This window comes from Rhinoraja longicauda, chromosome 7, assembly GCF_053455715.1.
Source record: "Rhinoraja longicauda isolate Sanriku21f chromosome 7, sRhiLon1.1, whole genome shotgun sequence".
In the NCBI taxonomy this organism is placed as follows: Eukaryota; Metazoa; Chordata; class Chondrichthyes; order Rajiformes; family Arhynchobatidae; genus Rhinoraja; species Rhinoraja longicauda.
In genome coordinates this window covers 48,767,482-48,786,363 of record NC_135959.1, presented here as the reverse complement: position 1 = coordinate 48,786,363, position 18,882 = coordinate 48,767,482, and the positions used below count along the sequence as shown (strand labels likewise).

Sequence of the window (18,882 nt, the reverse complement as noted above, 5' to 3'; positions counted from 1 at the left end):
TGGGGGGTGGGGGTCGTGTTGAGGTTCTTCAACCGCGCTGCGCCGATTGCTTCTTCATGGCGGAGCAGCAATAATGGAATAAACTGTTTCCCAGAGGCAGGGGGGCAAGGTCCCAGTGTGGACATGGTGTATACATTTAAACCTGCATTGGACTGCACGTTCAACCCTGCACCGAGCTACACAGCATGCATTCATTCATTCATTCATTCACCCCTGCACCGACTCACACAACAGGGCACGTACACTCAGATCAACACAGACCCACTCACATATCGATGCCCAGCAGAAGGTGGGGGGGGGGGGGGGGGGGGAGGGGGGGGGAAACATATTGGACTCAGTATAAATCACGTGAAGAAAACTCACATGAAATGATTTCCCGGGGATCCGGCTGCATTACGCGAGTGCCGGGAGCATGACAAGGGTCAGTCTTAAAGCGATCATTGGCTCCAGGGTGAGAATGGTCCCATGCTGCTCAATAAAGTCTGCCATCATCTCTGGTCAATAGGACTGTGGAGGTAGATAGATAGCGCATGTCTCATCTCCCCTGCCAGCGTTAGATGCTCCCACTATTACCACCACCAACAAACACTACCACCACCACCACCACCACCATCTTGCTAGTGCACCGGTCCCCAACGCCACCACATCCAGCTGGACATATTCGCTCTGACTGTGAAGACTGCGGAAAAAATAACATATAATGCCAAGGTTGGATCGTTAGAAGGGAAAGAGAGCGCCGTGTCCCTTCCTCCTTGCGCCCTCCATGCTCTCCAACACATCTAACAGGAGAAGATGAGGCGGATCGACAGGCAGATTGTCTTGCTATGCTCCGGCTTCTTGGGGCTCGCCCTCGGAGCCTTTCCGACCAGTGTTCAAATCGGTAAGCGGGGAAGGGGGGGGGGGGGGTTGATCCGTCGCTTGGTATTTATTCTGATTAAGTGTTCCTTGCATAGTGAGTATGTGTAACAATCTCAGTGCGCCCATCTGGTGCATTTTAAAATACAACCCAACGGGATCTGTTACCCCCGTCCCCTTCCTCCTGGGATTTGTGATTATCCATATACATCCATATATATACATATATGTATATATAACATTATATTGGAAGTTAATTATCTGCAAAATGTTGTGAGCTGTGGAACAGTGGGGTGGGTGTTTTGCTCCTTGCAAGCGATGTTTTGCAGGGAGTGTAGTTGTGGCGGTTTTGTTGTGCTACAACACTGCAGTAGTTGTGCAGGCGAGGATGATAATGGGATACTGCTCGTTCTCGCTGCTGCTGCTGTTGCTGCCGCCGTTCGCCAGCGGCTGGCAAAAGTTGATCTAATATGTGCACATTTTGCTTTTATTCCCTCCTCGTCGTGGGCTAGAGCTTCGGGGAAATGCATAATTAAAAACACACCCGTGTAGCAATGCATCAGATCACATTCAGCGTTTGCAATAGATGTATTGCCCCGATCTCTCCATCCCCTCTCTCTCTCTCTCTCTCTCTCTCCCTCTCTCTCTCTCTCATATAATAAACAAATAAATGTGGTCTTGGTCATGAAACGGAGCAATAAATTGGAATTGAATGTATTTTTTTCTCTGTGTACAGACAAGTTCTGGCGAAAAGCGGTTGAATTGTTTAAAATTGCATTCGAGTTATCTCGCACTTGCTGCAAAGTTATGTTATTGTTGAGGAGGCGATGTGTTTATCTGGCGTTTCCAGTGCACGGAATGTCATTTACCAAGGCCGTGTTAATGAAGGGCTTCGATCCCTGCCTCCGGTGCAAAATGACCTGTGCTTAAAAGTTCACATTTCATCGGCGATCCGGTTCCCTTTTGTGGCGCTGGCATTCATTTTTTTAAGCGTGGCTTGAGATTCTCCGTGGTATCGGAAGTTCACAGCGCATGAGAGTGTTCTTCACAGCCCGGGCTGTTAGCGGATAATCGATGTGGCCATTCTGACTTCATCGCACGCATAGCACACGGCTGACGGCATTTCATCTGTAAACATTCAGGGGGTTGTGTAGAGGGTGTGATGGGGTTTTATTTCTATATCCATTTGGCACACTTATGCACGTTATAGCATTTCATCTTTGCATTAGGGAAGATTAGCAATAAAATATTGCCACTCAGACACGGGCATGTTGGAGTGTGTGATAATCTTTTATTTTCTATTTGCATTTGGCACAGTTTTGCACGTTATAACATCCCATCGTTGCATTAAAATATTGCCACTCAGACACGGGCATGGTAAAAGTGGACCACTTGCTCTTCCTGATAGATGGATAGCTGGTTCTAATGATCAGCAGAGTAATATGATGCCCACAAACCTCACAAGTTTGCATGAAGAACTACAGGCAACATGCTCTCAGCATCAAATTGCAAAGGCGCTACTACTTTCGCCAGAATTTGTTGTCGCTTGCTGCTTTTATTGTTTGTAACAGTTGATGTGTTCCCAATAACATTAGCACACTGAATCAGCATTGGTACCATAGAAGCTCGCTAATGGATTGCTCTTAGCTGATGAGACCTCCATTGTTTTTGTTTTGCAGGAGGGCTGTTCATGAGATATTCTGATCAGGAATACAGTGCTTTTCGGTTTGCAATTTATCTCCACAACACTAACCCCAACACGACTGAAGCGCCTTTCAATTTGGTTCCGCACGTGGACAACATTGAAACAGCCAACAGTTTCGCGGTAACGAATGCCTGTAAGTAGCAAAGGGCTTTGAGCTTTTGTCGACCGACGAGAACTGACTGCGCTGCAGAAGTCAAGACTGCCGCGAGTGGCCTTTTTAAAAATGTACTGAAGCCTTGCCCTTGTGAGCCCATGAGTAATTAATAGTGGCAGTCAGTAAAATATGTTTTTGCACTAGATGTCCTGAAATGCTTTTCACACAGGATGACGGCTGAGGGTATGGGCTGGAGGCTTGGAGAATGTCAAGAAGCCACTTCTCCTAATGCAGTATAATTTATTTGTTTGCAGAGGGAAACAGAGTTTGGCTGCATCATTACTTTTGCATGATGCTATCGCAGTGTCTTTGCAGCTGCAGAAAATGAATGGGAGAAGTTTCCCATAATTTCCCAGACAGCAGGTTTTCATTGTTAAAATAAGCTGAAGACTCCCTCCAATTTGAGGTTAAATTGGAAACATCCACGTAGGATGATAAATAAAACGATCTTATGTGGCCACTGGGTTAATAAACCTCAGTCAAATATCATTTTACTCCTTGTGTGGAAGTTGGGTTACCTGTTCCCCCACTGATCTCATCAAATTACCCTGATTTCTTGATTTAAAAACAATAGGACATTTATCCAACCTAAAATGGCCAAGGCAGAACATCATGCTTAAAAATCACCTTCTCCAAAGCAGTTTGACAGCAAAGTTTAATTACTACTATATTTCTGTTTCAGTAATTTTGTCAAGATGATTAATGTTCTCCCATTTGTAAAGGCAAATGAAAATGTGCAGCAGGTAACTATCCATGAATATTTTAACAATGTGTGGTAAATATCAATTGTCTCCACCACTCATGGTGTTCAACTGACAAAGGGCAGGCTGGTGCTTACATACACTATACAAAGAATGCACAATATGTGATGAACCCGTCTATTTTTAATTACATTACACTTCTGTCAATAAGCATTACATTTAGACCAGGACAATGGTTTTCCTGTAGATGGTGCTTTCAATATAGAAAAATATCTAACTTCACTCATACACAGTAAAGGAAATGGAGGAGTAAAAGGCAATGTGAGTGAAGACTTCTAAAGGTCTTGAAGGAATAAGTGAAACAATTATTAAATCATTTTCAAATCATGGGGCTTGGTCAATTGAGAATGCAGCTTCCAGTGGAAGAAAAAGATGCATCAGTGCTGTCACATAGAGAGATAGGTTTAAGGTGAGGGGGGAAAGATTTAATAGGAACCAGAGGGCCAACTATTTTACACAAAGGTTGGTCGCTATGTGGAACGAGCTGCCAGATGAGGTAGTTCAAGCAGGTACTATCAGATGGTTTAAAAACATTTGGAAGGGTGCATGGATTAGAAAGGTTTAGAGGGATATGGGCCAAATGCAGGCAGGTGGAACGTGTAGATGGGGCATGTTGGTCGACATAGGAAAGTTGGACTGAAGGCCCTGTTTCCATACTGTATGACTCTATCGGGAGTCAGGTGGTCAGTTTCTGCGTAACTTGATGTTTCACAGATTGGGAAGGACAAAGCTACGGAAGGTTTTGAACATAATGCTGAGACTTTTTCATTTGTAGCATTGCTAAATGCAGGTCATGGAAGGCAAAGGGTAAGCGCGTCTTGAGTTGAGTCAGGATTTAGGTAACACAGTAATCTGGATGAGTCAAGGTTTGCCAAGTGCGTATAGAGGCTGGGAGGATGGAGAGAAGGCATTAGATTAAATGTAATAACAAGGAACTGCAGATGGTGGTTTATACCAAATTAAGACACAAAGTGCGGGAGTAACTCAGCAGGTCAGGCAGCATCTCTGGAGGACATGGATAGTTGACGTTTTAGGTTAGAACACTTCTTCAGACTCATTCCTTTGCATTGGAATAAAGCTGTGCCAGAGATGGTTGAGAGTTTTAACTATAGATAGTCAGAGGGATCTGTTGGCAGTGAAGTAGAGATGGAGGTGTTTAGTCTGTAATGGAGAAAATGTGAGATTTGAAGTGCAGTTTGGAGTGGATTAGGATACTATGAGCCACTTGAGGAAGTCTCAGTCTGAGGGCACTCAACGCAGGAGGTTGTTCATGTAATAATAATAGGAGAGTTTTTTTCTTTGCAGGAGGTAATATCAAAGACATCAGTCTTTTAGTGACAGGAACAAAATGTGGTTCAGCCAAGACTGGACACTGAAGAAGTAGTCTTAGAGCACAGCAGTAGAGGATGGTGGAGGCAGAGACTGCAAAGCACACATAGAACTGAATCCGTGGTTACCCAATGTGTTCCAAAGGGGTAGAGTAAGGTGAAAGGACCAAGGAAGATCTGCGAACAATAACATACTGTCCGATTAAAAACTAACAATTATGATTTAGATTAGCTCCAGATTTGTGATTTTTGGATTAATTTGGTGGACCAACTCATTGTGTAAAATGAGTGAAGAAGAAACTACAGATGCGGAATTATACTGAAGATAGACACAACGTGCTGGAGTAACTCAGCGGGTCAGGCAGCATCTTGGAGAAAAAGAATAGGTGAGGTTTTGGGCCGGAACCCTTCTTCAGACAGCACCCACCGCAATAAGTTCCGAGCCCGCCATGATGGAGAGCTTTCTTCCATCGCCTCCGTGCCTTTTTCTATGGGGAGGCGTCCTCACCACTCAGTCGTGACCCCTTCTCCCGTCTTCAATGGTCCTCCTCGTGGTCACCCCAGACGGCCTTCTATCCCCTCCAGACAAGTCTGAAGAAGGGCTCCGTCCCCGAAATATCACCTATTATTTTTTTTCCCAGAGGTGCTGCCTGACCTGCTGAGTTACTCCAGCATTTTGTGTCTATCTTTTGTAAAATTAGTAGTTACACAGGGTAGAATATATGCAATGCAGACTCTGATAATAAATGATTGAGTATCTATTGTGATGCCCCATTTTGGCACATGGTGCTACTAATGATGTTAAAGAAAGCAGCAGTGATACTGTCTGGGGTAAGAGTGAAAGTTAGATGCGTCTTTGCACAGTCATACAAACACAGCTATATTTTCATACCGTAAAGTATATTCTCAGCACACCTTTCGTGTTTGTGAACCGGAAAATCGGTGGTGGGCCTGTATTGCATTAAATATTGGTACTCGTTGTAAGAAAAGCACCTCCAAGTTGTATCCGACAGTTGAAGCAATCAAATATCGTGTTTCAAATATTGTCTTTCGTTATGAAGGTTTAGTAGATCTCAGCAAAACACTAGGTTGGAGGATTTAATAAATCTAATTAGATCTCAATCATTAGAATAGTGAATTTATCACTTTATAGCATAGTACAGCAGGACCATGTCCTCAGAAAAATAAATGTCTTTGGCAAACATGAGGCCAAGATAAATTAATCCCCTCTGCCTGCATGTGATCCATTTCCCTCCATTCCCTGCATATCCATTTCCTATCTAAAATCCTCTTACCGTAAATACCACTGATGGTATTTGCCTCTACCATCACACTTGACAATGCACTCGAGGCACCCATCAGTTTCGTGAAGTAGTGCATCCATTTGATGGAGTAGTGGTGCCAGCTCTGATTTGTACCTTTTCTTATCTCTAATTTTCCCTCTCCCCCAACACTCGGTCTGAGGAAGGGTCTCGACCTGAATCGGCACATATTGTATTTTTCCAGAGATGCTGCCTGACTCTTTGAGTTCCTCCAGCACTTTGGGTCTATCTTCAAACCATTCCTTTTCCTCCTCGGTATGAATCCTCCTGAAACAATTCAAGGAAGTGTACATTAGTAATTTACATTAGGACTTTATTTCTTGGAGGGCAGGAGGCTAAGCAGTGACCTTATAGAGGTGTGTAAAATCACGAGGGGAATAGTGAGGAGGTATGCATAGAATTGTTATTGTACCTGCCTCAACTATCTTCTCTGGCCTTTTTATCGTGTACCCACCACCGTCCGAGTGAAAACATTTATCTTCAAAATATCTGAGTCCATTCATTTTTCTCCATGACCACAGGGAGGAGAGTGTTCTATTTAAATGTGAAATGTTCTATTTTGGAAGGATAATTCAAAAGAGCTCATCATCTAAATGTCGAGACATTGCAGAGTAATGATAACCAGAGGGATCTGGGTATCCCGTGCAAAATCTGCAGAAGGCTAGTGTGTGTGGGGGAACAGCAAGTAACTTGGAAAGCTAACAAAATGTTACTCCTTATTGCTAGTGAAATTGAGAACAAAAGTGCAGAAGTTTAGTTTAATTTAATTTAGTTTATAGATTCAGCGCGGAAGCAGTCCCTTCTGCCCACCAAGACCATGCTGACCAGCGATCCCCGCTACACAAGCCCTATCCTACACACCAAGGACAAGTTACAATTTTTACTGAAACCAATTAACATACAAACCTGCACATCTTTGAAGTGTAGGAGGAAACTGGAGCTCCCGGGGAAAACCCACATGGTCATGGGGAAAACATACATACACCAGACAGACAGCACCCGTAACCTGGATCAAACCCAGACCCCTGGTGCTGTATGGCAGCAACTCTATCCCTGTGCCACCATGCCGAAGGTTGTTTCATTGATATAAGGTATTGGTGAAGCTACATCTGAGTACTGAAAAGTATTTTTATTTAATGAAAGACATTAATGCTTTGGAAGCAATTCAGATAAGCTTCACTAGACTGATACCTGGAATGGGCAGGTTGCCTTCAAAGAACAGGTTGGAGAAGACTGGGTACTTGGAGTTCCAGTACTCATGGGGTCATGCACTTTGGTAGAAAGAATAAAGTCATAGACTATTTTCTAAATGCAAACAGGATTCAGAAATTGGAGGAACAAAGGGACTTGTGAATCCTGGTGCAAGATTCCCAAAGGTTAATTTGCAGATAGACCGTCCATTTGTCTATCTAAAAGCCTCTCTCCCCCACCCTAGTCATCCTACTGGTTCCATTGTTTGCGTCTCTGTATCCCTTTGGTATCACCTCTTCCCCGGCCAACAATGGGCCACTGTGGGCTCCACCATTCCATGATCATCTGATGCCAGCCCTGTTTTGTTCTGGCTGAATGGCCTGTTTTCAAGCTGTCTGACTCTAAATACCCTGATACCATGCTGTAAGTTCAATGCATGCATTCTATTCTACTCAGTTCTTGCATGCACAGGGGAAAGAGCAACAAAAGAAAAGCGATATTTGTGGTCTAAAAATTGATTTTTCACTTTGTCCTTTGTGAAATCAAGTTAATTCCCCCAAAAAATTGTCAAGCTAATGTAAGCCAGTTTGAGAATGCATGGAACATTACACTTGTCCCTTAAGCTAAAGCTGACCAGAGTCCCCAAAAAACGAATCAATCGTCTTACTGCTGGAGGTCACGACTTCGTATGATTCAATCTTCAGGAATGTCTTGGCTTTAGCCTTTGCCTACATAAAGATCGAGAAGAACAATTTTGTGTTATTCTACTGGCACATACATGAAACAACATCCCTGACTGCAGTCAACCTATGAGAGACGTATATGCTGATTTCCATGTGTCTTAAATATTGATTTAGCACATCATTCTCTATGTGCAGCGCTTAAAATAATCTAAAAGATTATCTGCTTTATAAATACATATGCAGTCTGCTAGATTTTTTATCCTCTATTTAGTCTTCTTATTTTATAAACTTTTAATATCACTTACAGGTATGTTCTACTCAGCATTGGCATCAAGCACTGGTAGATCATAGATAGACACAAGATCCTTCTTCAGACTGAAAGATGGGGGGGGAGGTGAATAGCTGGAAGCCAGAAAAGACCAGGACCAATCAGGGTTGGCCACAAATGATCCCAGGAATGAGAAGGTTAACATATGATGAGCATTTGACAGCGCTGGGCCTATACTCGCTGGAGTTTAGAAGAATGAGGGGGGGACCTCATTGAAACGTACAGAATAGTGAAAGGCTTGGATAGAGTGGATGTGGAGAGGATGTTTCCACTGGTGGGAGAGTCTAGGATTGGAGGTCATAGCCTCAGAATTAAAGGATGTTCTTTTAGGAAGGAGATGCAGAGGAATTTCTTTAGTCAGAGGGTGGTGAATCTGTGGAATTCTTTGCCACAGAAGGCTGTGGAGGCAAAGTCAGTGGATATATTTAAGGTAGAGATAGATAGATTCTTGATTAGTATGGGTGTCAGAGGTTATGGAGAGAAGGCAGGAAAATTGGGTTAGGAAGGAGAGATAGATCAGCCATGATTGAATGGCAGAGTAGACATGATGGGTCGAATGGCCTAATTCTGCTCCTATCACATGATCTTATAACCTCAGGCAGGGCAGTGCCTGGTAGGTCCATTGTTGGCTAGGGAAGATGTGATCTCAAGAAAAACAATGTGGAGAACAGTGGAACTGGTAAAAACGACTAGGGAGGGAGGAGGGAAGGGGAGTGTAAGATAAAGATACTTGAAATTAGAGAATTCAATGTTCATACCGCCAGGTTGAAAGCTACTCAAGCAAAATATGAGGTGCTGTTCCTCCAATTTTGGAAGATCATAATTGTTACAATTGGTTAATGAAGATCATAATTCTTACAATTGGTTAATGAAGACAATTCCTACATTCTCACTCAACACATGGTTGTGTTTTGGCCATCGCTGCATTGGAGCCAATCATACATATCTTGAGTCTGAACCATTCCCTCCACAGATGCTGCCTGACCCGTTAAGTTTCTCCAGCACTTTGTGTTTTGCTCAAGTTTCAGGCATCTGCAGTTTCTTGTATCTCCTTCATCCAAATAAGATTACTGTGGAAGGAAGTTTATAGTTCTATTCACCAATCAATACTTAAATTATACACAAAGAGTAAGTCCCACCATTGCAACATTCAATTACATCAGCACCCTTAAATTTAACCTTTGGAGTTTTACAGGAGATGGCTCTCAGCTGGCATAAGGAATGAGAAATGAAATAATGTTAAAAGTAATCAGAGTCTTGTTCTCTTGAGCTGATAGTTGTAGCTGCAGTGTGGACCTATGCTTTGATCAGCATCAGCTGGGTCAATCTGTGACTTATTCCTCTGGTATTTCATTAAGAAACGCAATGCTCCAGAAGCTGCAAAAGAAAAGTATCGAGCAAAGAATTGTGTACAGTACAATACAATTTAAGATTTAACAGTGTTTTGCTGATAGACTCACCTTAAACCTGTGTCTCTGATCTTGATTCTCCTAACACTTGGCAAGTGATTCGTGCATCTGCACATCTTGTCAACGAAGAATATGCTGCATCATCAGTCTCAATCATCATGATTTAGCTACTAGTAAAGCAGTGTCTAAAGCAGCTGGTCACTCTGTCCATACAGTACTCTTCCGCCTAAACCCTTGACCATTAATGACCTAACACTGATCCCTTATCTCACTATTACACCTACAGACCTTGTATAAACTCAGATGTGCTCTAATTCTAATGTACCAATCTCCCTCTCCACTCAACCTCTCCCTCCCTGCTCTCCTCTCACATCCATCTAAACCAACTACCCCTCCCTCCACAACACTCTACCCACACCCACACCAACTCCCACTCCTCTCCTCACCAACACCCTCACCAATCCCCACCCCTACATCCACCACCCCTCCTACTCCCTCCTCTCACTCCTCACCTCACTCCCTCTCCCTCTCCCTCTCCCTCTCCCTCTCCCTCTCCCTCTCCCTCTCCCTCTCCCTCTCCCTCTCCCTCTCCCTCTCCCTCTCCCTCTCCCTCTCCCTCTCCCCCTCCCCCTCCCCCTCCCTCTCCCCCTCCCACCGTCCCTCTCTCTCTTTCTCTCTCCTCCCCCCCTTCCCTGCTTAGTTGTCCAGTTAGTTTCACTGATCAATTCCTTGTATTCCTTCTTGATCACCTCTCCCCCAGCTACCAAGGACCCATTATGGACTCCACTCTTCCTTGGTCATCTGTTGCAGACTGTGCTTTCTGGCCTTTTCCTACCTCCAGTTCCTTCTCCTCTACTTTCAGTCCCAACCCGAAACGTCACCCATCCTTTTTCTCCAGAGATGCTGCCTGACTTTGCTGCATTACTCCAGCACTTTGTATCTATCGCTGGCTTTATACCTTTCAGTTCATTGAGCTGTTGCACACCTTTTTGCAAGAAGGCCTCTTTAGCAGGCACCAGGAATCTGCATCAAAAACATGAAATTGTATTTAGCCAGATTTTGCATTATGTGCAAAATGTTGAAGCTTTTCAGTTTAAGGTGCAGCCACTGTGTACATAATGCCACACTGCAGGAGTTCAGACAGCTCCTGTCTTCTCCAAAGCTTTCAAATAGATCATGATTGCAGCTTGGGTTATAAATGCATTAGTATCACAGATTACATTGAATGAGTAAACTGCCCTTGTGCACTTCTTTAAAGCAACTCTGAACTAAAAATACTGTGAATAAAGATGAATAGCAGATTTTTCAATCGTAATAAGATGAATGTTAACGCTATTTTCTTATTGGTAGCAGAAATCAATTGCATGCCTGCAGTATTGGGTTCTAATTTTGGGAGCCGATTTCAGGAACTGAGGTCAAAGAGTACATAATATGAAGACATTTGCACCACTAACAAGCAGATATTTCCAAAGCATACCGTAGTATAAATGAGGTTAGCCCTTTCAGGGGAGAAATCGTAATTGTGAAGTTCAGAACCTTTAGCAACAAAGACAGACACAAAATGCTGGAGTAACTCAGCGGGTCAGGCAGCATCTCAGGAGAAAAGGAGTAGGTGACGATTCGGGTTGAGGCCCTTCAGACATTTTCAGACACTTCAGTCTTGACCTGAAACATCACCTACTCCTTTTCTCCGGAGATTCTACCTGATCCGCTGAGTTACTCCAGCATTGTATGCCTATCTTTGGCATAATCCAGCATCTGCAGCTTCTTCCTACACCTTTAACAACAAATTACCTGGACTCGCTCTTTGAGCCTGTGGATAGTAGCAGGTATTTTGGGAAGTTGGCAGAGGAATCCTGGGTTAATCCTATATTGTAAATAAAGTAACCACCAAGAATTGAGTGTTGTCCTTATGAGAATGAGACTGCACGGAGCTATGAAGTCTACAATATTTAAATAGGTGCTGTCATTTTGATAAGTATTTTCATAACGGATCATTCTTAATGGTTGGGTTGATCGGATGATGAATTTTCATCACACCGACACAGAATCTACAAATGGGAAAATAAATCTGTGATCTTCACTGTGATATTGGTAATTTCCTGAAACGTGATTGCTTTTTCTATTCGGCTGATCACTAATATTCAGTTACAGGTTTCTTAAAGTGACTTTAGATTTTAGACTTCAGAGATAGAGCGTGGAAACAGGCCCTTCGGCCCTCTGAGTCCGCAACGACCAACGATCACCCCGTACACTAATACTATCCTACACACTAGGGACAATTTATAATTTTATCGAAGCCAATTAACTTACAAACCTGCACGTCTTTGGCGTGTGAGAGGAATCTGGAGCACCCGGAGAAAATCCACAGGGTCACAGGGAGAATGTGCAGACTCTGCACAGACAGCACCCATAGTCAGGATCGAACCCAGAACTCTGGCGCTGTAAGGCAGCAACTCTACCGCGACACCACCGTGCCGCCCTAAGTGCCCAACGTTGTTCTTAGGAAAGGTAAAACGAACAATTTTTGCACTTGTAATATTTAATGAAAAGTCAGATAGGGGAATAAAGCTATCTGCTTCTATTGCTGCCATTCACTGGTGTTACTGAAAATAATACATGAGTGGAAGCCCATATTTGTTCACAACAAAAGAGGCATTTCAAGAAAAGGGAAAAGTGAATACGAGTTTGCAGGAACAGCTCCTCATATTCTGCATGGGTGGCTTACAATACAACAATATGAACATTGAATTCTCCAATTTTAGGTAACCACCCACCTACCACCCCCTTTTTCACCCCTTTCCACTTGTTCCCCGCAACCCTTTCCTCCTCTATCCCTTCCTCTGGCTTTACATTTCACTGCTTGTCTCTCCTAAACGGACCCATTTGTCTCCTTTTCATCTCTCGGCTTTGTCCACCCATATGCCAACCGTACTCCTCACCTGTATCCACCTATCACTTGCCAGGCTTTGTCCACCCATATGCCAATCGTACTCCTCACCTGTATCCACCTAACACATGCCAGGCTTTGTTCACCCATATGCCAACCGTACTCCTCACCTGTATCCACCTATCACTTGCCAGGCTTTGGTGCTGGCTCAAAGGGCCGAATGGCCTCCTCCTGCACCTATTGTCTATTGTCTATTGTCCCGCCCCCATCGCTTTTCCAGCTTTTTCCCACCCTACTAGTATCAGTCTGAAGAAGGGTCCCGACTCTATGACTTTACATGCAAGGATTCCTGAAACGTCGTTGACCAAGTACTCCAGAGATGCTGCCTGACCTGCTGAGTTACTCCATGTGCATTTTTATATAGAATACAAGGAAGATAACAAGAGATATAAGAAAAGATTGTAAGAGTTTCTATGGGCATGTAAAAATAAAAAGATAACAAAACTAAATGTGGATCCCTTACAAATTGGGAAATATATTGGGAAATAAAGATATAGAGAGAAATTAAACACCTATTTTTTGCCTGCCTGTCTGAAAGAAGGTAATCAGAAATAGAGGAGTATTATAAATGAATGAGAAACTCAAAATAAATTAGAATTGGTGGAAGGTCTGTGCGAGAGATATAAGTGGAACTGAGAGAAAATAAATCTCCAGGACTTGATGTCCTGCGTTCTAGGGCTTTGAAAGAGGAGGCCATGGGAATAATGGATGCACTGGCTGACCTTGCAAAATATCATACACATTAGAACAATTTCCACAGTTGTAAGGTAGTAAATTTAACCACGCTAGTTAAGAATGAAGAGAAAACTGCTAACTGCAGAGCAGTTAACATAACACCATTGGTGGGGAATATACTGTGATCTATTAGTCAGGAAGTGGTAACAGTGGCACTTGAAAAATAGCAGGGACTGCACAAGGGAACTGCAGATGCAGGAAACATGAGCAAAACACAAAGTGCTGGAGGAACTCGGCGGGTGCAGGGAACGGACAATCAGTCTGAAGACAAGTTGGAAAGGTTTAGAGGGATATGAACCAAAAGTGAGCAGGTGGTCAAGGGTAGATGGGGCATCCTGGTCAGCCTGTTTCCATAGTCTATAACCCTAAGGGTCCTGACCCGAAACGTTACCTGTCTGTACAAAGTTTGTATGTTCTCCCTCTCACTGCGTGGGTTTTCTCCAGGTGCTCCGGTTTCCTTCCACATCCCAAAGATGTGCAGGTTTTAATCTCTAAAAAGGTGAATGGGCAGGGATAAATCAGATGGAATGGAAGAAAGAAAGACAGATTGTATTTTAAATAGTCCAAGGTTGGAAAGTATTGGTGTTCAGAGGGACCTGGGAATCCTAGAAAGTAAAGTCATAGATCAGACAGCACGAAGTTTTTACATTCTCCCTGTGACCACAAGGGTTTTCTCCGGGTGCTCCGGTTTCCACCCACATTCCAAAGACTTGCAGGTCTGTAGGTTAATTGGCTTCTGCAATTGTCTCTAGGATAGAACTAGTGTACGAGTGATCGCTGGTCGGCGCGGACTCAGTGGGCCAAAGGGCTTGTTTCAACGCTGCATATTTGAGCTAAAGACTGAGATGAGAAGAGATAAGGTAGTGAATCTCTGAAATTCTCTACTTAAGACTGCGACGACTCAGTCTCTGTATATTTGAGATAAAGATCAATTGCTTTGTGGTTATTAAGTGAGTTAAGGGATTAGTGAGGGCAAGGAGTGATGATGTAATGTACAAAATGTGTGCTGGGCCAAACACAAGGGGTCAAATACCCTGCTTTCAATTTATGCCTTCATATTGATGATCCAGAAAAAGTTGGAAAATAGAGGAAAAATAATCTTTAGCAGTTCATGTATTTGAAAATGTGATAATAATAATTATTATAAAGGAGAATGTTTTCCACCCTCCAAGTGAATCGTAGTGAACTGCTGTTCTGATTGGCAAAGACCTTAATCTTGGAGTTTTGATAATGGAACATCTTTCATTGTTCAGCAATTAAATATACAAGGCTAGCTATATATTTTTAAATGTTATTATCTTTCAGGTATGGTGAAAGAGAAAAATTTGAAGCATTTAGGAAAGAGTTATACAAAGAGAAATAGTATGTGTTTGTGTGTATGCATACACAAATGTATGTTCTCCCCGTGACCACGTGGGTTTTCTCTGGGGGCTCCAGTGGCTACCTGCCTATACCTCTAGTATCCCCCTCCCTGACTCTCAGTCTGATGAAGGGTCTCGACCTGAAAAGTCACCTGTTCCTTTTCTCCAGGGATGCGGCCTGTCCCGCTGAGTTACTCCAGCATTTTGTGTCTATCTTCCGCATAAACCAGCATCTGCAGTTCCTTCTTTCACATGCACGAATGTCAACTTGTATGTGACAGTGAGAGTTGGGCGAGAGAGAGCGAGCAAGGAATTGTATACGAAGCAAAGACATTGTGTGTGTGTTAGAGATACTGTACATGTGTGTATGAAAAATATGCAGATTTTATGTATGAGTGCATATGTATGTATTTGTGCATGTGTGTATAACAGATAGGATTTCCAGTTCCTTTATTTCACATAGAATCTGTGTGTGACAGCAAGACTATTAATTAGTGAGAGACTGTGTGGGAGAGACAGATGATGCATATGTGTCAGTTTTTGAAAGAGAGAGATAAATAGAAAGTGAGAGTGTGACTGGAACAACTTTGCTTTGTGAGAATGAGTCTGTGTGAGAGAGAGAGTGCTGTACATGCTTGTGTGTGTGTGAGTGTATGTGCTTGTGTGTGTGTGAGTGTATGTGCTTGTGTGTGTGTGAGTGTATGTGCTTGTGTGTGTGTGAGTGTATGTGCTTGTGTGTGTGTGAGTGTATGTGCTTGTGTGTGTGTGAGTGTATGTGCTTGTGTGTGTGTGAGTGTATGTGCTTGTGTGTGTGTGAGTGTATGTGCTTGTGTGTGTGTGAGTGTATGTGCTTGTGTGTGTGTGAGTGTATGTGCTTGTGTGTGTGTGAGTGTATGTGCTTGTGTGTGTGTGTGAGTGTATGTGCTTGTGTGTGTGTGAGTGTATGTGCTTGTGTGTGTGTGAGTGTATGTGCTTGTGTGTGTGTGAGTGTATGTGCTTGTGTGTGTGTGAGTGTATGTGCTTGTGTGTGTGTGAGTGTATGTGCTTGTGTGTGTGTGAGTGTATGTGCTTGTGTGTGTGTGAGTGTATGTGCTTGTGTGTGTGTGAGTGTATGTGCTTGTGTGTGTGTGAGTGTATGTGCTTGTGTGTGTGTGAGTGTATGTGCTTGTGTGTGTGTGTGAGTGTATGTGCTTGTGTGTGTCTGTGAGTCTTTGTGTAACAGAGAGAGAGAGAGAGAGCATGTGTGCTTTTGTGTTTGTGTATATGTCTGTGTGAGTGAGAGGAAAACAGAAAGAAAGATGGAGTGTGGATGTAAGAGAAAGCAAGACTGTACACTTGTGTGTGCAGGTTGGAGAGTTGTTGTAGGCATATATGAGAGAGAGAAGGGAGCTTTATGAGTGAGAGAGACAGAAGAAACATTTCATTTATGCAAATGATAAATTTTGTGTGTGCACATGTGTGAGAAAGAGAATGAGTGTGTAAACATGCCTGGATGTAAAAAGAAAGATCATCTGCTAAAATAGATCAAGGTCTATTTTTCATGTTTATTATACCAAGGCAGCAGCTGCAGCAACCATGAATTGTTCCTTCTAAATCTTATGATAAATATTATGGTTGATTTAGTTTGTCTTCTGCTGTAACAGATAGACTTTGTGCCACAAGGTTTATCTTGCTATCATGGACATTGTGGGCTGACGAGCCCGTTCCTGTGCTGTGGTGTTCTACGTTCTGTGTTGTTACGGGCCAGAAAATGGTTTATAATTTAATTTTACACCAGCATTTACAATTTTAAAGTACTTTAAGTCATTGTAACAGATTTCTCCAGCGCATAAATAAACTATCAGGCTACTGAAACATTTAATTATGTTTCAAAGAACCAATCCTGATTATATAATGAGAGAAAGTAATCAATAAAAAATATTCAATGCGCTATGCTGAACACAAGTCATAGGAGTGTAAGCAAATTAATTATGTGCACCATTCCTCTCTTCCCCCCCCCCCCCCCATAGCACAATGATAAGTGATACCATATGTCGAGTATGTAATACCGATCAGACCCAAGAAAATTATCAATAAAATTGACATTTGGTATTTTGTTGCTTCAGATCGTAATTTATTATTCCATAAATGTAATAATAAATTCATTTTTTCCATTTGTAAGTAAACCAGCGTTAGTGTTCTTAGATAGGTCAATGTTCTCGGAATATTAACTGGTCTGAACTGGGGAAATCCAACACATTTTATATGGCAGAGAGACAGAAAATGCTGGAGTAATTCAGTGGGTCAGGCAGCATCCCTGGAGAAAATAGATAGGTGACATTGCGGGACAGGACCCTTCAGACTGAAAAAGGGTCCTGACCCAAAAGATCAGCTGTCCATTGGCTCCAGAGATGCTGCCTGACCCGCTGAGTTACTCCAGCATTTTGTGCCTATCTTTGATATAAACCAGCATCAGCAGTTTGTTTTTATTATATTGTATGTTGTGGCAGAGAAGCAGTATTGAGATAATAATAATAATAATAATGCATTACATTTATATAGCGCTTTTCAAACACTCAAAGACGCTTTACAGGGATTTCTAGAACATAGAGAAGTGAGTAAATAGATAAATAAGTAAACGAACAGAGAAAGGAGACAGAAGGTGAGGTGACCTTCAGTGGTTGAAGGCAGTGCTGAAGAGGTGAGACTTCAGTGATGTTTTGAATGTGGTGAGTGAGGAGGAGTCTCTGACAGTTTGGGGTAGTGAGTTCCATAGGGTGGGAGCAGCGATGGAGAAAGCCCTGTCCCCCCAGGATCTGAATTTGGTCCGGATGGGGGGGGACAGGAGATTGGCAGCAGCAGAGCGGAGGGTGCAGGTGGGAGTGTGTCTGTGGAGTAGGTCAGTCAGGTAGGATGGGGCCAGGTTATGGAGGGCTTTGTAGGTCATGAGGAGGATTTTGTATTGGCTCTATGATGAAACACAATTGAACTGTGCATGTCTGTGATAAACACCATCTCAACTATCAAATGGAGAATCTTCTATTCTCTCAGGTAAGGGGAGACTTGTTAGAATTGGTAGATCTTGTTTCGGAGACCACTGTGCAAAGTTAAAGCAGTTTCAATTTGTTACTGTAATCACATCAACAAAGCTGTTTCATTCATCAAACAATAGAATGAACAACCTTTTTTATACCTCTAGTTTCCCTCTCCCCTGACTCTCAGTTTGAAGTAGGGTCTCGACCCAAAACGTCACCTATTCCTTTTTTCCAGAGATGCTGCCTGATCCGTTGAGCTACTCCAGCTTTTTGTGTCTATCCTTGGTGTAAACCTGCATCTGCAGCTCTTCCCTACACAATAGAATGAACAAGCTTTTTAAGAGATTTATTCGGCAGTCGCGGATTGCCATGCACAAGATTTTAAATACAAGGGATCTGGCTTTCTATTGATGTTATTTGGAAACATTTTCTTGAAAAAGGCTGCTGCTTTTACTCCCAGTTTCCCTCACAGTAAAGGTCAGATATGAATAATGAACATGAAGGTCTCATTAGACACGGCAACAAACAACATTTAACAATCTATCATTTGCTGCAGAAGTGTATGAATAATACATTTCAGGTAGTTTCACTTTTTGAAACATGAATGGCAGGCTGGTGAGACTGAACTGAAGACTCTCGAATTGGATTGGTCTGTCTGCTGGGATCACCTCAATTTACTTGTCCCTGCAACGATGCATTGCAGTAATCTGTGAAAAGATGGTGGAGAGGAGAATGGAGGCAAGAAGCTGGTTTGCAATCTGCCCATTTCTTAGGATTTAGACCTTACAGATACAGCGTGGAAACAGGCCCTTCAGCCCACCGATTCTGCGCAGACTAGCGATCGCTATGTACGCTAGCACTATCATACACACTAGGGACAATTTACAGAAGCCAATTAACCTACAAAGCTGTGCGTCTTTGGAATGTGGGAGGAAACTGGAGCACCCGGAGAAAATCCACACTGTCACGCCAGAGAATGTGCAAACTCAGTACAGACAGCATCAGTAGTCAGGATCGAACCTGGTCTCTGGCACAGCCAGGCAACAACCACCGTGCCAGCTCTAGCTAGGCAGCCGACTCACTAGA

The 18,882-nt window shown here is 43.0% G+C and overlaps 1 protein-coding gene across 13 annotated transcripts in view; it reads left to right on the top strand.

Moving 5' to 3' along the window:
* The first annotated feature begins 383 nt into the window (after positions 1-383).
* LOC144595252 (glutamate receptor 4) overlaps positions 384-18,882 on the top strand; it is a 172,964-nt gene continuing 154,465 nt past the window's right edge. For all 13 annotated transcript variants that reach the window (XR_013547475.1, XM_078402511.1, XM_078402509.1 and 10 more), the window contains exons 1-2: positions 384-880; positions 2,535-2,693. Coding sequence is in view for 12 of the 13 variants with exons in the window: in XM_078402511.1 (XP_078258637.1) it covers positions 793-880; positions 2,535-2,693 (247 nt within the window). In the remaining variant the exon portion in view is untranslated. The remainder of the gene's footprint in view (positions 881-2,534; positions 2,694-18,882) is intronic.